The 20,216-nt window shown below is 45.9% G+C and overlaps 1 protein-coding gene across 5 annotated transcripts in view; it reads left to right on the forward strand.

Moving 5' to 3' along the window:
- Positions 1–20,216, forward strand: part of LOC137436765 (dihydropyrimidinase) — a 71,134-nt gene that overhangs the window by 34,781 nt on the left and 16,137 nt on the right. For all 5 annotated transcript variants that reach the window (XM_068130840.2, XM_078786761.1, XM_078786762.1 and 2 more), the window contains 3 exons: positions 2,498–2,640; positions 16,345–16,558; positions 16,905–16,958. In XM_068130840.2, the coding sequence (XP_067986941.1) occupies positions 2,498–2,640; positions 16,345–16,558; positions 16,905–16,958 (411 nt within the window). The remainder of the gene's footprint in view (positions 1–2,497; positions 2,641–16,344; positions 16,559–16,904; positions 16,959–20,216) is intronic.

The following is a 20,216-nucleotide window of genomic DNA, read 5'->3' on the forward strand; positions in this document are numbered from 1 at the left end:
CAGCACAACCAAAAATACCACACCATGCTACCCCAACATAACCAAAAATACCACACCATGCCATCCCAGCATAACCAAAAATACCACACCATGCCATCCCAGCATAACCAAAAATACCACACCATGCCACCCCAGCACAACCAAAAATACCACACCATGCTACCCCAACATAACCAAAAATACCACACCATGCCACCCCAGCACAACCAAAAATACCACACCATGCTACCCCAACATAACCAAAAATACCACACCATGCCATCCCAGCATAACCAAAAATACCACACCATGCCATCCCAGCATAATCAAAAATACCACACCATGCCACCCCAACACACCCAGCATTATCGTTGCTAAGAAACTTCTTTGATGCCCTCAGTACTTTGTGAAGAGTTTGGTGTGTATATATATATCATCATCATAATCATCCTTAGTTTACCATATTGCATCATTTACAGTGCATTCAGAAAGTATTCAGACCCCTCCACTTTTTTCACATTTTGTTATGTTGCAGCCTTATGCTGAAATCGTTTAAATTCTTTTTTCCCTCATCAATCTACACTCAATACCCCATAATGACAAAGAGAAAACAGGATTTTAGAAAGTTTTGCAAATTTATTTCAAAGAAAAAACTGAAATATCACATTGACATAAGTAGTCATACCCTTTGCTATGACACTTGAAATTTAACTCAGTTGCCTCCCATTTCTCTTGATCATCTTTGAGATGTTTCTACACCTTGATTGGAGTCCACCTGTGGTAAATTCAATTGATTGGACATGATTTGGAAAGGCACACACCTGTCTATATAAGGTCTCACAGCTGACAATGCATATCAGAGCAAAAACCAAGCCATGAGGTCGAAGGAACTGCCTGCAGAGCTCAGAGACAGGATTGTGTCGAGGCACAGATTTGGTGAAGCCTACAAAAAAATCTCTGCTGCATTGAAGGTTCCCAAGAGCACAGTGGCCTCCATAATTCTTAAATGGAAGAAGTTTGGAACAACCAGGACTCTTCCTAGAGCTGGCCGCCCGGCCAAACTGAGCAATCGGGGGAGAAGGGCCTTGGTCATGGAGGTCACCAAGAACCTGATGGTCACTCTGGTGAGCTCCAGAGATCTTGTGTGGAGATGGGAGAAACTTCCAGAAGGACAACCATCACTGCAACACTCCACCGATCTGGGCTTTATGGCAGAGTGGCCAGATGGAAGCCAAACAGTTCAATATTGGTTTCATCAGACCACAGAATCTTGTTTCTCACAGTCTGAGAGTCCTTTAGGTGCTTTTTTGCAAACTCCAAGCGGCTTTCATGTGTCTTTCACTGAGGAGAGGCTTCCGTCTGGCCACTCTGCCATAAAGCCCAGATCGGTGGAGTGTTGCAGTGAATGTTGTCCTTCTGGAAGTTTCTCCCATCTCCACACAAGATCTCTGGAGCTCACCAGAGTGACCATCAGGTTCTTGGTGACCTCCATGACCAAGGCCCTTCTCCCCCGATTGCTCAGTTTGGCCGGGCGGCCAGCTCTAGGAAGAGTCCTGGTTGTTCCAAACTTCTTCCATTTAAGAATTATGGAGGCCACTGTGCTCTTGGGAACCTTCAATGCAGCAGACATTTTTTTGTAGGCTTCCCCAGATCTGTGCCTCGACACAATCCTGTTTCTGAGCTCTGCAGGCAGTTCCTTCGACCTCATGGCTTGGTTTTTGCTCTGATATGCATTGCAGCTGTGAGACCTTATATAGACAGGTGTGTGCCTTTCCAAATCATGTCCAATCAATTGAATTTACCACAGGTGGACTCCAATCAAGGTGTGGAAACATCTCAACGATGATCAAGAGAAATGGGAGGCACCTGAGATAAATTTCAAGTGTCATAGCAAAGGGTATGAATACTTATGTAAATGTGATATTTCAGTTTTTTCTTTTTAATAAATTTGCAAAACTTTCTAAAATCCTGTTTTCTCTTTGTCATTATGGGGTACTGAGTGTAGATTGATGAGGGAAAAAATGAATTTAAACGATTTCAGCATAAGGCTGCAACATAACAAAATGTGAAAAAAGTGAAGGGGTCTCAATACTTTCTGAATGCACTGTATTTACTGTATTTTGTCATCCATTTATCATATTGCATCATCCGTAGTCACTGTATTGATTGATTGATTACATCAATTCATGTGGGTCAGACACAGCTGTTACATTCTCTGATCAATCTCTGTGGTCATCTTTCATATTTTATACGTGAAACAAGTCTGAATTATCCTCCTGCCAAACAGCAATTTATTTCACAGGGATGTTGACTCGTTCGTTCTCGCCATTATGTCGTTATGCTTATGGCCTTCTTATTGATGTGGACTTCAAGGCTCATGGAAGAGCGAGAACCATTTTTTAAATCCTCAGACGATCACCTTGCATATACATGTGTGTCATTGTTGTTTTGTGACTCATTCATGTAACAATGCATCCTGCCTCCAAACCCCACCATTGGTGAACCCCAAACTTAACAGTATAGTGGCAAGATGGACGAGAACCGTTTTGTGGCAGTCACGAGCACCACCGCTGCCAAGATCTTCAACTTGTATCCACGTAAGGGACATATAGCAGTGGGATCAGATGCTGACATTGTCATATGGGACCCTCATATGACTCGGTGAGAATCGTTTGCACAGTTGTTCATAAACATGGAGATCATTTAAAAAGTGACATCAGCATGAGGACAAGAGTTCGAAATTAATATACAGGTAGTGGACAAAAACATGTAAACACCTGGATAAATGAGGGGCAACAAGTAACGGCTTCCACACAGGTGTGCCCACGTGTTAATTAAGCAAATAACACCCCAGTACGCTTAGGGTCATGCATAAAAATGCTGCACAGGCCTGGTTGTATATAATTATGGTTAGCATGGCTGCAAGAGCAGAAACCCTCCATCCACAGAGCACATGTGGTCACCCAATGGTTTGATGAGCATGACACTGATGTTATCCATGTGTCATGGCCTTCTCAGTCACCAGATCTGAACCCAATCGAGCATTTAAAGGGTATTGTGGAACGACGCCTGAGACGGTGTTTTCCGCATCCATCAAACAGGTGTGAGTTGATTGACTTTCTCATGGAAGAATGGTGCTGCATCCCACCAACAAAATTCCAGACACTGGTGAACTCTATTCCATGGCACATACAGGCCGTACTGCCCGCACGTGGTGGCCAAACGCCCTATTAAATGACTTTACTTTGGTGTTTCCATTTTTTGGTTCACTACTTGTATTTATACATGTTGTATTTTTTTACAGGGTCTAAGTCTCATCTAAGAGCTATTGTACATGCAGACAGACATTAAACAACAGTGGACTTAGAAGAACATCAAACAAACCAGGGATGTAACTTCCTGGAGTACTCTGGGTACCAGTGACGCCATATTGCGACCTTGCTTTTCTCTCCACAGTCAGCACGGCAATTGGGGAGAAATCTCCCCTCCCGATAAGATGCCAACCTCTGGTGATTTGTCTGCGCTCTCTCCTTTTAAATGCTGAACGAGGGAGGAAGCAGCATGTACCATTTTTAAAATCCTTAATTTGACTTGACCGGCATATGGATGAGCTTGAATCACAAATTAAATGCTGGGAAAAGACCTTAAGAGATGTCAATGCACTTTTACATGAATTACAAGGACATTTGTAGACAACTGATGAATACATATAGTATTTGGGACTTGAACCTAGAATCACAACATCAGGAGATATGTGCTCAGATGACGACACCAAACAGGCCAATGTGTTTTTAAAGTTTGGATTAACAAGAAGAAGAATAACAACAACAACAGAACAACAACTAGAGCAACAACTCGTAGAGCACATAGTATCGCCTCGCGCAATCATTCTGAACAAAAATACAATTTCTGGTGTTTGTTCCCCTTCCACTCATCATTAATTGAACACACTACTATTATGGCCCACAGCTATTACGGTCCAGCCACACATATCATCCATGCACCCTATTATGTCATATGCATTGCCATTATCCGTAGTTTTATTGATTATAAGCATATTTAATGACTTTTGTGCATATTAAGGATAAATTGTGTCTCTGAAGATGAATATGAAAAAAAAATTAAACTATATTCCTCATGGCTAGTCCATCACATGTATGGAGTTTTGCATCGATCTGTTAAGGGGTTCTGGAGAAGATTTTTTTTACATTTTAATATTCAATCCAATATGTCCACCAGACCACGTGACCGATTGTCATAAATTTAATTCTTCGTTCGCATCAGGTCGATATTAGAAATATAATAATTCCGATTTGTCAGACAAGGATTTAGATTCAACCAATTATGGCTGGAATATCACTTCATCGATGACATCATCACCCTATATACCAAAAGGTGACTTCATGACATATGCCAAGTTTCAATTTTTTTCGTTCAGCGGTTTCGGACAAAAATAGGTCCAATTTTTTTTTCCCTTTAACCCATTACAGCTGCCTTTAACCCTTTTTCCTTTAACCCTTTAAACCATTACCATGTGATCTATGACATTGGAGTTATCAATGAGATATTATCTGGGGAGTCCCTCACATGTTTAAAGTTTCACATCAATTGGACAAGCAGTTGCAGAGAAAAAACAAATTAAATTTTTTTTTTTTCAATTTAAAACTTTCAATTTTAAACTTTTATTAACCATTTTATTAAAACTTTACTTATATTAAACTTTTATTAAAACTATTTCAATCAATTCAATTTTAGTTCAATTTTAAACAAAATTCAATTCAATTTTCACTGAATCTTGTGGTGAGACAGTTGCCCTGAAACAACTTGCCTTTGCCTCTTAGAAGGCAAATCCAACTGAAGGAAATCTCAGTTCCTTTCACAAAGCTCGGAACAAGTGTGTGTCTACCCTCAGGAGAGCCAGGAAGCACGATCTCTCCACTCTCAAGACTGAACTCTTAAACCTGAACTCTCAAACCTGTCTCCCTCCTCCAAATTCTGGTGGCGTCTGGTCAAATCTGTTTCTGGTGTTTGTTCCCCTTCCATCCACTCCCTTACCTCAAATGGCTACACAGCCGACAACGCACATGATAAAGCCGAATGCCTCAACTCTGTGTTTGCCTCAAAATATTGTGTCCCAAACTCATCTCTCTCTGTACCTACCTTACCCAGTCGAACCCTGCTGCTCCTGGACTTTGTGTCCTTCTCTCCCAACAAGGTGGAGAAGTTTCTGTCAAACCTCGACTCTGATTCTGCAACTGGACCAGATGGCATCAGCTCACAGGTCCTAAAATCCTGCTCTGCCGTTCTGTCTCACACTCTCTCTATTCTCTTCACCCTCTCTTTTGCTCAAGGTCATCTGCCATCAGCGTGGAAATCAGCCAACATTACCGCTTTACACAAAAAAGGTGCAAAAACAGATCCTTGCAACTACAGACCAATCAGCCTGGTCTCAATAATCAGCAAAGTCATGGAATCCATCATTGCTTTGGATATCAAATCCTTCCTCTTCTCCAATGGCTTGATCTCTGATCATCAATTTGGATTCAGACCAGGTCATTCTACTCTGGACATGCTGCTTCTGCTGTCTCAACAATGGATGGAGGTCCTCAATGCCAAACAGGAAATCAGAGCTGTCTTCCTCGACATATCACGTGCCTTCGATACGGTCTGGCACCCAGCTCTGCTCACCAAACTCTCCTCCTATGGTATCCATGGAAATCTCCATGCTTGGCTTATGGACTTCCTCTCTGGTCGCAGTCAACGTGTGGCCTGAATGGAATTCTCTTATCTCCCCTTCCTGTTCAGGCTGGAGTTCCCCAAGGCAGTGTTCTGGGCCCTGTGCTTTTTCTGGTCTTCATAAATGATCTCTCCAACTCTCTGGAAAATGCTCTATCTCTTTGCTGATGACTCCACTCTCTGCCACTCCATTCCTCATCCCTCAGATCGGCAGTCTGCAGCCTCCTCACTCTCTGTAGACCTGGACAAAATCACAAACTGGTCAAACAAGTGGAACATGTCTTTCAATCCTTACAAATCTCACACTCTCACTTTGTCTCTCTGAAAAGACAGTCTGGACAACCCTCCCATCTACTTTCTGAACAATTCTCTTGTACAAGTTCTGTCACTCAAGCTTTTGGGTCTCACTATCTGCCATGATCTTTCCTGGGAAAACCACATTTCCAAGCTGGGCTCCAAAGCCGTCTGGGCATCCTCCATCATGCGAAGTCCTTCCTTGGCACTTCTGAGCTCCTCACCACATACAAAGCTTTCATGTGCAGCTCAATAGACAACTGTTCTCCCCTCTGAGCTGGTGCATCTGCCTCACACCTAGCTTGGCTTCACGCGGTTGAAACCAAAGCCTTCAGAATCATTGGAATCTCCCGTGATGAAGCAGATTATGAGGGCCTTTCTCTCTCTCACCGCAGGCAGGTAGGTGGTCTTTCTGTCTTCTACCGACTCCTCTCCGGCCTGGCTCCCCCAGCTCTCTCTGGGCTCTGTCCCCCAAATATTCCTGCAGGTCCCAAAGCACAAGATCTGCCAGCAACCCTCTTATGGTGAAACTGCCAAAATCAAGACTCTCTGCTCACCTTCACTCTTTCATTCCTCTTTACTCCCACCTCTGGAGCAAAACCCCTACTCTCTTCAATCCCACTCCTCCCTCCAGGTTTTTAAAACAGCTGTTCACCACCATCTCTTTATCTTCCCCCATCCAAAACCTTGAGATTTTCTACCCCTGTTAAAACACCCCAAATCCACCTCTTTCAATCTCCAACTTCTTTCCTGAAATTATTAGTAGTTTTCATTTGCTTTATACCGTGTACCCCTTCCTCCTTCCCCCACCCGCTCCCTTCCACAGATCTACCGACGTCCTTGTTCTCTACTGTTGTGTTTGTGTTCTTCCCTCTCTCTCTCCTCTCTTGTCTCCCGCTCCCTTCATTGTATGTTTTATGTGTCTGTGCATGTTTTCATGTTCAATTTGTTATCTCTTACACGAGCCTCGATTCTTTATAGAAAACAAAAAAAAAGGGAAAATATATAGACGTGGACACACAGACACAGACAGGGGCGTTGCAATAATCTCGCATATGCTTTTCAGAGTGTTTAACAAGAACATCGAGAACAACCACGATGATGTGTCACCTCGTCTCCTGGCCAATAATTGAATCACACGTTTGAACCAATGAAACGGTAGGAAATGTAGAAAACTGACCATTTAAAATTGGAGGTTGAACATCCATATCCACAAGTATGATAACCCCAACACAAATGTCATAAATAACGTCGGGGTGCTCTCCAAAAATGTCTAGTGAACCAACTGGATCATCGACCTTCGGTAGTAATGCCATCAGATTCCAGCTCTTCAACATTCCAGGAGTACAAAAGATCTCAAACTTTTTTTTACCCCCAATCATGAAGAAATGTCTTGTGTCAACAAACCCCACCTCAAGTGTTTTTGCCTTCCTGGTTCCACTGAATGAATGAATGATCGTTTTAAGGCCATTTTTCCCACAACAGCGGGGAGTTAGCCTTGCGGGCCCCATGACAATCTTGGTTCCCTGTTTGAGGCAATGTTTTTATGGCCGGATGCCCTTCCTGACGCCAACCCTTAGTCGCATATTACGATGCGCAGGGATACAGTGTACCTATTCTAAACCGGGGTACACACCGGGAGCATCTAATCTGCATCGAAAGTAATGGTCTGCATAAAAACCATACGAATATTTATTGTGACAAACTTCTCTGAATGCTTCAAATACATCAGCTGATAGTAAAACATATGTGTTGAGATATAAATTATAATATTATTGCGGATATGAGGATTGCATTTTTTTGATTGTGTGTATTGTAGTGGTAAATTGTTGTGTAACATTGGTTGAATATGGCCCCTCCTGCCTCCAGAGTTGTGTAAAGGTAAAAAGGGCGTCCCGGTAGTTATTCCATGAAACACCACATTGCAGGACCCAATAAAACCCTTGTTCAGTAGCTTATATCTTATTATGTGTTTTAGAGTAAGGCCTTGTCTTCCATTAGAATAATACTCCATTGCACCGAATCAATTAAGAATAGCTCCCCTTCAATATTTCCATTTCCCAGCCAAACTCTCCATCTGCGGGTAAAGCAGTTCACAAGCGTGGGATGCACGCCCTCTCATTTCGCTGCTCTAGTGAATATGTGCTCCGTGCTCTGTTTGAACAGGAGGGGCGGGGTCGCCCGGGAGAGGCAAGCCCAGGGCGCGCCACGAAGGGCGGGGCTGTTCAGCCCCATGCCCAAATAAGGAAACAAGCCCGTGGCTCGCCACGAGGGGCGTGCCGTCGGCGCCATGCCCAAATAAGGAGACAAGCCTGTGGGATTACCATACAAGGTCACGAAACAGAGCACGGTGGAGGAGGGCGGTACCGAAACCGGAGGGGGCGTGTCAGACCCGCGCTGAAGGTTTGGACAGAAGGGTGCGACGATCGCTGGGACAAGCTACACGAGAGATACGGCAGATGAGTCCAGGTGCGTAAGAGGGTCGGCAGTCCACCGGGAGAGAGTTCAGAGTTGCACCGGAGTTGCGTGAGAGATACGAAAAGCCTTTGACAAAGAGCCGTTTCAACCAGCCCCGTTTCAACCCGCCGAGTGACCCTGCCGGCGTGCGCTGTAAAGCCGAATACAAGGAGCTGCCGGCTCCTCGCTTCCCGCCCGGAGTGGACCTGCTCGCTGTGCCCTGTGATCCCGCCTGCTCATCCCTCCAAGTCCAAATGATTCCTACCCTTCCATCCATTTGCGTACGTGAGTTTGTTTTGTTCGTGCTGTCCTGGGTAGTAAACTAAGTCTGTATAAGCTTGTAATTTTCACTGTGTCACCTGCGTTTTCATGTCACCTGTAAATAATCGTGACTGCTCTTTTTGCTTATGTGTGTGTAAATAATAAACCCCGTTACTCTTCTATACGTCTTCTTCTTCTTCCTCTTTGCATTCGTCGTCTTAGTCTTTTCCCCATTGAATATCTGTGGCGCGATACGGCCAACGTTTGGGTGAATCGGGTTTAGTCGGGGAACAACTGTTCGGCCGCGGTGCCTTCGCTCGGCAAACAACATCCTTATCCGCAGACCGTAACAATTGGTGTCTGGGAGTGAGATTCGAGGCCCGAACCAAAATTTTAAAAACATCTCGGAAAAAATTTGGTCAAAATTTGGAGCTGCTGGAAATTTGTGTTGTTTTAAAGCAAAACCCGAATTTTGAAATCGTGCCATGGCTGGTCAAGGCGACGGGATGTCGGTGGGAGAGATAAACGGGGTAGAATCGACCCAGGACCTCGGGGAAATGTATGTGGATGAAAGAGAGGAGGAGAACATTGGCAATGTGGTTGAGGGGGTATCAGGTGCACAAAATGGCGCTCTCGCGCACGAGGTTTCAGGCGCGCAAAATGGCGCCTTTGCGCACGCGGTTACAGCGGCACCAAATTTTGCCGCGCCCGCGACCGTAGCAGCGCCACCGGTGGATTTGAACCTTTTTATGATACAAATGAAGGCCCTTATGGACAAGAATAGTGAGCGATTGGAAGCCAAAATGGGTGAGCAAATAAGGGACGAAGCGAGGGTTCAGAGTGAGCGATTGGAGGGCCAAATGGGACAAATGGGGAACCGGATGGATGCTCAGGGTGAGCGGATAAGGGACGAATTGAGGGCTGATAGTGAGCGATTGGGGGGCGAAATGGGGGGCAAAATGGGCAAAATGGGGGGCAAAATGGGAGAAATGCGGGAACGGCTAGAAGCTAAATTTGAGGGGTTAGACAACGGAATAAAAGAGGTAAAGAATGGGTTAACGGGGGTGGAAAATAGAATGGCTGCCCAGGAGAATCAATTAGAGGGGGTGAAAAATGGGTTAATGGGGTTAGAAAATAGAATGGAAGGCAAATTGCGGGAAATAGGGGAGCAATCTGCCCGAGAAATTAAACAAATGGGAGAGCAGATAGAGGAGGTGAAAATCGGGGTAGAAACCAAACTGGATGCTCAGAGGAATGAATTAGGACAGATGAGGGCGGCATCTACAAAAGAGAGGGAGGAGATGAAAGAGGAGATACGACGAGGTGTAAGTGAGGAGGTCTCGGGGGTACGCGAGGAGGTAAAGCGAGTTGAAAAGCGTATAGAGAAAGAGGTGAGAAATGGAACGGCAAGGTTACAAGGGGGAATAGAGGACCTGACAGAGGAGGTGGAACAGCTGACGGTGGGACAGACGGAGTTAGTGGAGCAGGTTCAAAGGAACACTGCGGTATTAGGAGGGTTGAAAGCGACACAAAGAGACATCAAGGACGACTTAATAGCGACACAGAGGCAATGTCAGATGGTACGTGAGGGACTGACAATGAGGTTGGACGAGGTGACAGAGGTAATGGAGACGAAGGACCGGCAGGTGAGGACGCACATAGAAACGGTCAAGGTAGCCTTAGAGGACGAGATAGAGGAGACGCACCGGGAAATAAAAGAGGTGAAGCGAAAGATAAAGGAGGTGGAAGAAGAGGTGTGTGAAATTAAGAAGAGACGGACAGAAACTAAAAGAGAAATACAGGAGGAGGTGATGGAATATGTACAAGGTCGGTGCTCAAGTCATAATGGTGTGCTCACTAACCAAATAAAGAGTTTGCAGGTGGTGAAAGAGGTGCGGAGACGAGGTGCCAAGGTGAGTGGCGATATACGAGGAAATGTACATGATGTGAGGGGAGCTTTAGTCGGCTTGGGGATTGATTTGGATCCGGGTGTTCGTGAAAGGCCGTTGGTGAAGTGTGCGACAGGTACGGTGTGCGTAAAGGGAGAGTGTGCGTGAAAAAGGTGTGTAACGGACGGGTGCATGAGGAAAGAGTGCGCTGTCGAGAGTAAGGGTGAGTGCGCTGTCCAGAGTGGAGGTGAGAGTAGTAAGGGTGACACTGAGCGTGAGTTGGTTGTGGCAGGTGAGAGAGGATGTACACCTGGAATGGAAGGAAGCACACCTGGAATGGTAGAGCGTGTGTGGGAATGCACACTTGAGTTGGTAGTGAGGCACGTGGTTGGGTGTGTGAGTGAGAGCACCCCTGTGATTGTCACAGAGGAGGTGACCGAGGAGGGGGCGCGAAGAGGTGTGTTGGTGAGGTGTGCGAACGACGAATGTGTGCCAAGGTGTTCGGTGGTCAGGTGTGTGACCACGTCTGTGAGCGGAATGAGTGTACCTGGGTGTGTAAGAGGAGGTGCAATGACGAGGAGCATGGGAACAGCTGGGTGTATGAGCAAGGAACGGGCTGCAGGGTGTAAGCATGCAGGTGAGGCATCGACGGTAACCGGGTTAGCGGTTAGAGCGACTTATAGCCGAATCGGGCCCTCGGTGCGTGTCGGGTTTCGCGTGCCGCGAGGACCAGCGGGGATCCGAACCACGGCGGGTTCGAAAGGACCGCCGTACGTGATCCACGCTGGGCCGCGCTTGGAACGGCCGCGTCCGTGCTCCGCTAGGCGGAACGGGCAGCCCGATAGGAAGGGTCGTCATTGCGACCCCCTTTTGTTGAGACGTTCCGGCAGGTCGAGATCGGGCAATTGGATGGCTTCGTGCCGAGGTGGTGCGTGGGATCTCGGCCCGGGTAAGCGTCCTTCCCTGCACCGAGTGTCGGACGCATCCAGCCGCCGGCACGAAACAACCCACATTCATTGCTCGGCTTTACGAAGCCGGGCTGTGGAAGTGAATTGGCGCACCGAGAGGCATTAGTAAGTAGACTGTAATGATGAGGATAGTGGTCTGGACCCGAAATTAGAAAAACAAAATTTGATGATTGCCAAAGGATTGGCAGAGTGATGATTGGTAATGGTACAGTGATTGGCAGATGATTGGCAAAATTTTTGATTTGTGGAAATTGGACGAGCAAAATTTATAGTAACAGATGCCCCATGTGATGGGATGGCCAATCCACCATCCCTCACAACCAGGGGGGCAAAGGAGCACTAGACTTATGGGGTGTATGGCAGTGAAAACTAGCCCGGGTGGGTTCGGATATATCGTGTGTAGGGCCCTAGAGATTGACATTAGGTAACGTTAAGATTAGTTAGTGACAATGATACCTGTAGCTGGGGACGCAGGTAGATTAGTGTGGATGATAATGACGTGGGAGCGCAATAGTTTAAAGGGGCGACTGGGAAGCGCAAGTTTCAGAGGGGAGTAGTTAGATGAGATGATGCCGTGTGAGTGTTGGAGGTGTATTTAGAAGTGTATTGTGAAAAGAGTGTAAGGAACAGGTGTGATTGCACAGGTGTGCAACTGAACAGGTGTATGGAGCAGTGTATGAGTGAGTGATGGTGATGTGTGTTGTGTTGACCAACTGGTCCAGGAAGAGGAGGAGGGTGCAGGTGGCACCAGGTGTGAGTGCACAGGTGTGCAACAACAGGTGTATGTGGTTGTATGGAATAAATTGTGTGGAATACATGGAGTGTGGAATACATGGAGTGTGGAATATATGGAGTATTGGAATGGATGGTCGTGGAGTGAGTATGGTGGAACCTATGGAGTGGAATGGATGGTGCGAAGGTGTGAATGGGGGAAGGATGGACCCCCATCACGAATACCCGGGGCGGGTAGTGTAAGTGTTAGGTAGAGGGTATAGGTAAATTGTGGTTGGATATTGGCATCTGTGGTGTGGGTGGAAGAATGGTGATTGGATGGGTGCATTAGTGTTGTGGAAATGGCTGGGCGTGTAGCCTGTTAGTGTGTGTAGTTGGTTTGGGCACTCCACCACTGTGAGGATGTCGGCCAGGTGAGGCCGCAGGTGGGCTCTGGGAGCCAGTAGAGTTGTTGTGGATGGGGCCCGAGGATCCGGAGGACGGACCCGGGTAGCCCAGTGCCAGAGGGCACCAAGGGGTGACAGAGCCAGGAGGGGCCTTCCCCAGTTAGTTAGGTTAGGGTGAGGAGCTAGGTAAGCTCGGGTGGCAACTGCAGTGGTGGAGGTGTGCAGGTGGGTAGACCTGCTGGGAGAGCTACACGTCTCAGCCCAGAAATTGTGCAAGGGCACCGGGAGATGAATCGGGGGAGTGAGACCCCAAATTGAGAAGCACCACAGTTTGGTCAATGGGAATTGGTTTTTAGAACCCATAGTGTAAGTTGGCCAATGGATTGGCAGGGAAAGACCCCGGGTAGTGTAATGTGTGTTAAAGTCATTTAGAGGATAGTTAGGATTGAAGTCTCCTCGCACCATCTACATGCACTCACCTGAGATGACGTACCTCCACACCATGCCATGTTTTGATTATTTTTTATGTGCAAATGTTTTGGATTGTGAGACACATCATGACGTGGGTGTGACATTGTGCTTTGTGTTCCATCTCTTCCTCCTTATGAGGATTGATGATGAATTTGGTGATGGCAAATTTTGGATAGAGGGATTGTGGTGATGAATTTGGTGTAAGGGAAATATGGGGAAAACGTGACAGTAGTGATGATTTTGTAAATGTGTAGATTTTTGTAAATATGGGGTAAGGGCAAGGGTAGTGTAGGTGACAGGGGGGTGACGTACGGTAGGGACGAGCTTTCTCACTTCGCCCTCCGTACGCATTTCACCTTGCATTGCCTTATTGATGTGTACCCTGGTGACCTTACCCCTCGCTCATCTGTCTCTCCCCCCTTTTGTCTCCCACATGACCTGTGCGCCATTGGGCGCCGAGGGGAGCGTGCGTGAGTCGGCCATTGTGCGCCCGGAACTCCCAGAACCAGCTGTCTGCATCGATGCACCACATTATGAACCACATGTCTGTGGCCGAGCACCACTGATGGACCCCATGGGTTGGGGCATGGCCCCTCTGCTGGAACCGGCCATGAAGGCCCGAAATCTTGCTGGCGGACCTTGGCCACAGGGCACCGATGCCCCACAGGTGAACCACACGTACTCGGCCCTGTGGGCCATAAATAAAGAAAATAACATGGACACGTTGGGTGCATTTTATTGTAATACAAATAGGCCGCCAGCAAAGTAAAAAGACAACATCTGGAAGAAAGTAAATAGCCAGCAGAGGGAGCCGAAGAGCAAGAGACCACCTGCAGGGTTAGGGGTTGTTGTTTTTATTTTCATGAACTATGATGACTGGGCACCGATTGGTGCTTGAGGGTGTGTTGGTGCGTTTTGGGTGCTTTCATGGTGCATTGATGCAGAGCAGACTGTCTCCCCCCCCAGAAAGAACAATCACAGGTCCTGGGTTAGTTTTGTAAATAAAAGTAGCGTCCATTATAAATAATGCTCCCCACCGTCAGTGTGTAGTTTGCAGACCATTCCGCAATTCGGTTAGCTGTGGGCGTGAGTCTGTTAGGCAGTGTGCAATGGAGCAGCGGGACATATTTATCTATGTTTTAAAACTGTCGCACTCAGGGTCAGGTTAAAAGTAGAGGGAACTACACCTACGTGTCACACTAAATTAAAGTTATAGGCCCGGGACGTGCCTAAGAGGAGGAGGGTGCAGTGTTGCGGATATGAGGATTGCATTTTTTTGAATGTGTGTATTGTAGTGGTAAATTGTTGTGTAACATTGGTTGAATATGGCCCCTCCTGCCTCCAGAGTTGTGTAAAGGTAAAAAGGGCGTCCCGGTAGTTATTCCATGAAACACCACATTGCAGGACCCGATAAAACCCTTGTTCAGTAGCTTATATCTTATTATGTGTTTTAGAGTAAGGCCTTGTCTTCCATTAGAATAATACTCCATTGCACCGAATCAATTAAGAATAGCTCCCCTTCAATACTTCCATTTCCCAGCCAAACTCTCCATCTGCGGGTAAAGCAGTTCACAAGCGTGGGGTGCACGCCCTCTCATTTCGCTGCTATAGTGAATATGTGCTCCGTGCTCTGTTTGAACAGGAGGGGCGGGGTCGCCCGGGAGAGGCAAGCCCAGGGCGCGCCACGAAGGGCGGGGCTGTTCAGCCCCATGCCCAAATAAGGAAACAAGCCCGTGGCTCGCCACGAGGGGCGTGCCGTCGGCGCCATGCCCAAATAAGGAGACAAGCCCGTGGGATTACCATACAAGGTCACGAAACAGAGCACGGGGGAGGAGGGCGGTACCGAAACCGGAGGGGGCGTGTCAGACCCGCGCTGAAGGTTTGGACAGAAGGGTGCAACGATCGCTGGGACAAGCTACACGAGAGATACGGCAGATGAGTCCAGGTGCGTAAGAGGGTCGGCAGTCCACCGGGAGAGAGTTCAGAGTTGCACCGGAGTTGCGTGAGAGATACGAAAAGCCTTTGACAAAGAGCCGCTTCAACCAGCCCCGTTTCAACCCGCCGAGTGACCCTGCCGGCGTGCACTGTGAAGCCGAATACAAGGAGCCGCCGGCTCCTCGCTTCCCACCCAGAGTGGACCTGCTCGCTGTGCCCTGTGATCCCACCTGCTCATCCCTCCAAACGATTCCTACCCTTCCATCCATTTGCGTACGTGAGTTTGTTTTGTTCGTGCTGTCCTGGGTAGTAAACTAAGTCTGTATAAGCTAGTAATTTTCACTGTGTCACCTGCGTTTTCATGTCACCTGTAAATAATCGTGACTGCTCTTTTTGCTTATGTGTGTGTAAATAATAAACCCCGTTACTCTTCTGTACGTCTTCTTCTTCTTCCTCTTTGCATTCGTCGTCTTAGTCTTTTCCCCATTGAATATCTGTGGCGCGATACGGCCAACCTTTGGGTGAATCGGGTTTAGTCGGGGAACAACTGTTCGGCCGCGGTGCCTTCGCTCGGCAAACAACATCCTTATCCGCGGACCGTAACAATATTCACAAATTTTTTTAATGTTGAATTTTTCCAAGATCGTTTTCACATGATTTATAGTTTTCATCAGAAATGTGTGTGGAATGAATGAATGAATGAATGTTCCAGTGAAATCAAAATAATTTATAGTTTTTGGTTCTGAAACTTTCTGAAAAAGGAGGAAAACTTTTCCACTCCACTGCTTACTTGAAATACTGTGCACCTTCATGAGTCGCACATTTTTAAAGTCATGAAAGTCCACCGCTTACCGAGGGTAGGTGGGGAATTGAACCCAGTGTAAAAAAGCATGAATCTATTGTCAGCAAAGCGAGTGTTCCCAATGATCGACTTGATTGTGGAAGGCCTTTAAAAAAATTTTTTAATTAATCGATTAATTTATTTCTATATATATATATATATTTGTATACTTCGTCAAGGCTTGTATAAGAGCTAACACATAGAACATATAATAAAGGGAGCAGGAGACAAGAGGTGGAGAGAGAGGGAAGCACAACAACAGTAGAGAACAGGGACATCAGGAGATCTGTGGAAGAGAGAACAGGAATGTCCGAAGTGGGTCTCCAATAACATTGCGATTATAAAACTTTGTGTGGCTGTTTTTACCCCCTTCCCACACCCTGTTGGATCACCAGGACGATTTCTGCCAAAACCCACCACCATGCGGTTGACTTTAACATATTTGAAGGCATGGAATGCCACGGAGTACCATTGGTGACGGTGGCTGGAGGTCGTGTGGTTTGCGAGAATGGACAGTTGTTTGTCCAACCAGGTGCTGGAAAATACATCCCTCGAACGTGCTTTGGGGACTTCCTATACCAACGTGTCCGACAGATGGACATTGTACGAGTAAGTTTGCCTTCTTGTTCTCTATGCTCTTCTTCCTCTCCTTAACCACTTTCTGCTCCCAACCTTATCCATTTAATACACAATTAACATCCCTATTCTAGTTTCTATATGGTCATAGTCATAGTACCAATCTAATACTTCATGAAAGATACGTTGGGACTTTTATGGGTCCAAATGCATGATTGTATAGGCAGAGCAGTTGGCTTCAGGTCTCTTCCACAGGAAGGCGTTGGTGTAGACATGGTAGCTGTTCCAGTTTCTGTGTTGGGAATAATAAACAAAGTACAGTTATTATAGTCTACAGATTTAAAATGATGTTATAATCAATCAGGTGTGTTGTGTGCAGGTGAATCAACACGTTGGAGTTTGTAGACAACCCTATAGTGGCCCAGTGGTGTCGGTGAGTTGTTGGACATTGGTCTGTGCTGCACATCAGTTTGATTCAGCCATGTTGTTCTATCACCTAATTCTCATCCATCAGTAATTGCAATAATATATTATTTTTATTTTTTATTTTTTATATGATGTAGGGATACCTAGAAGCGAGTTCAGGAGAGGTCGGCATGCACACGCTGTATTTTTATGCTATACAGCAAGCATACAGTGCGTATCAAAAAAAAGGTAATCCGAATTCAAGGAATTCAATATGTAAAGGTTATTTAGTTTGACAATTTACATGTGGTTTCCCAATTATGAGGAGATCCTCAGCTTTCCATTGATGCCTTTCATGCATCATTGCTGTCACACATGACCGAGTACATGTTCATTGAAAATGACAAGTTCAAATCGCATTTTTACATGTTTGGCTAATCGGTGCAAGACAGTTATAAATGGACGCATTACTTGTCGACTGCCAAGTTGATTATGTAAAATTGTTAAGCTGGTCTGGTAATCGTCGGTTGCATCATCCTTTGTTTAAGATGGGTATTTAAGATGGGCCTACAGTGCATGGGTTTAGAGACAGTCTGAGTCATCGAAAAGATGGTTCAACTTACGACTGAACAGCGGACCTTCGTGGTTACAACCTTTCACCAAACTGGAAGTTTGCAACGAACTCGTGATGCGTTTAGGGAATGTTTCCCAGAACGGGAGCCTCCAGCAGCCAAAACCATCTGGGCGAATGTTAGAAAATACCAAGAGCATGGCACTAGCCTCAACCGCAACAAGGAGAATTCTGGTAGGAGGCGCACTGGGCGATCAGAAATGAACATTGCAGCAGTAAGGCAGCAAGTTTTGGAGCATCCTAGGGATACCAGCGCAAGACGAAATGGGACGGGATTGCCTTCGGCAACATTCAACCGAATCACAAGACTGGACCTCCACCAACATCAATATCGGATTCACATCCGGCATCAACTTACGCCAGGGGATTTTGCCAGGAGGCCGCTGCTTGCCGGATGGTTTATAGCACGTTGCAAAGCAGATGTCAATTTCCTGCGGTATCTCGTTATCGGCGACGAAGCTGCTTTCGCCATGGACGGCAAGGTCAATACCCATAATGTTCTTGAATATGCACCGACAGGACAACCCCCGGAATTTAATTTTGACACCAACATGAATCGACAAAAGTGGACTGTTTGGTTGGGACTTTGTGGAAGTGGTCAGGTGATCGGACCATTTTTCTTTCAAAGGAATGTCAATGGTAACAGGTATCTGCAGATGATCATTGATGAAGTTTTACCGCAGCTGGAGGAGAACTTTGAGCGACAGGTTCGTGGTGTCTTCAGATATCTCTGGTGGGCCCAAGACGGCGCCCCAGCACATCGTCTTATCGCTGTCCGAGATCGACTGAGGGAACTCTTTGGAGACCGAGTCATCGCCCTCAACCATGCAGTGGAATGGCCACCAAGATCACCTGACCTCACACCATGTGATTATTTCCTTTGGAGACATTTAAAGAACAAGGTGTTCGTAACTCCTCCCCGTGATCTTGACGAATTGCAGGGCCGTATTCGACATGAAGTGGATACTTTGCGCAATGACCCGGTTATGGTGAGACGAGCAATTCAGGGCATGCTCCGCCGCTGTGAGGTTTGTGTTGAAAGGGGAGGTGGACATGTTGAAGGTGTGGGTGCATAAAGGCCAATCATTCCTGAGTAAAGTTCACATCTGACGTTCATTTTGCACCAATTATCCTGACTTGCATCGATTAGCCAAACTTGTAAAAATGTGATTTGAACTTGTCATTTTCAATGAACATGTACTCGGTCATGTGTGACAGCAATGATGCATAGAAGGTATAAATGGAAAGTTGAGGATCTCCTCTTAATTCGTGAACCACATGTAAATTGTCAAAATAAATAACCTTTGCATATTAACCCCTTGAATTCGGATTACCTTTTTTTTGATACGCACTGTATAGTTTTGTTGGTGTGCAATCCCATATAACATGGTGATCCTTTGGCCTTTTCCAGGTAGTCCTTAGATTTATTTTCTCACATCTTGAGCAGACACATCAAGGGTGAGAAATAGTCATATACAAGAAAACCAGGCCCCTGAACTTACAAATTGTCTCTTACAATGTGAAAGGGAGGGTGGGGAAAGTGAAAACGTCTCTCTCTCTCTCTCTCTCTCTCTCTCTCTCTCTCTCTCTCTCTCTCTCTCTCTCTCTCTCTCTCTCTCTCTCTCTCTCTCTCTCTCTCTCTCATCTCCATCTCCATCTCCATCTCCATCTCCATCTCCATCTCCATCTCCATCTCTCTCTATCTATCTATCTATCTATCTCTATCTATCTCTCTCTATCTATCTCTCTCTCTATCTATCTCTCTCTATCTATCTCTCTCTATCTATCTATCTCTCTCTATCTATCTCTCTATCTATCTCTCTCTATCTATCTCTCTCTCTCTATCTATATCTCTCTATCTATATCTCTCTCTATCTATCTATCTCTCTATCTATCTCTCTCTCTATCTCTCTCTCTATCCCTCTATCTCCCTTTAAGTTAAAAAAACAAACAAGTCCAAAAAATAAATTCACAGTCGATAAGGCTTTCTTTAAAGAAAACTTTACTAGTTTAACTAGAATGGCACTCGGTAGAGCGCATACCTCCGCCATACCTCCGCATACCTTTTTCTATCCCGCTGATGGGTCGGATCTGGATTTGGACCTGAACCAAAATCTAATCGGCTTGTTATTGTCACTTAACAAACTCGTCCATAGCTTTTTGAGAAATCGTGATATATATGGTTTTAGCCCTCTCTCTCAATGGTGAAGAATCACTTAAAAATTCTCAGATCCAAATCTGGATCTTCACCAAAATCGAATCATTCTGTCTGTCACTAACTCAACCTCCCCACCAAATTTTGTCTGAAACTGCTCACGTTTTGAGATATCTTCTTCACAGACAGATAGACAGACAAACAGACAGTGGTGAAAACATAACCTCCATCCACCTTCGGTGGCGGAGTTAAAATTAATTAATTTTAAAAAATCAAGACGCTTCACACCAAATGGGGTCTCTTGGGGCCCCTGTCAATATCAAGTAGTCCAGGTGAGTTTAGCCAGGGAAATCCGCAAGTTTTGTCTTCCTTTGGGGGTTTGCTTGGAGATTTGTAGTGATATTTGGTGATGCTCTGTGGAGATCCCACCAAAACAAGACTTTGTCCATTAGTCAGGTGTAATCGTTTTGAAGAGTCAATCTCTTCGAACGACTCGACAA

The sequence above is a fragment of the Myxine glutinosa genome, chromosome 11, assembly GCF_964187855.1.
Source record: "Myxine glutinosa chromosome 11, kmMyxGlut1.1, whole genome shotgun sequence".
Classification (NCBI taxonomy): domain Eukaryota; kingdom Metazoa; phylum Chordata; class Myxini; order Myxiniformes; family Myxinidae; genus Myxine; species Myxine glutinosa.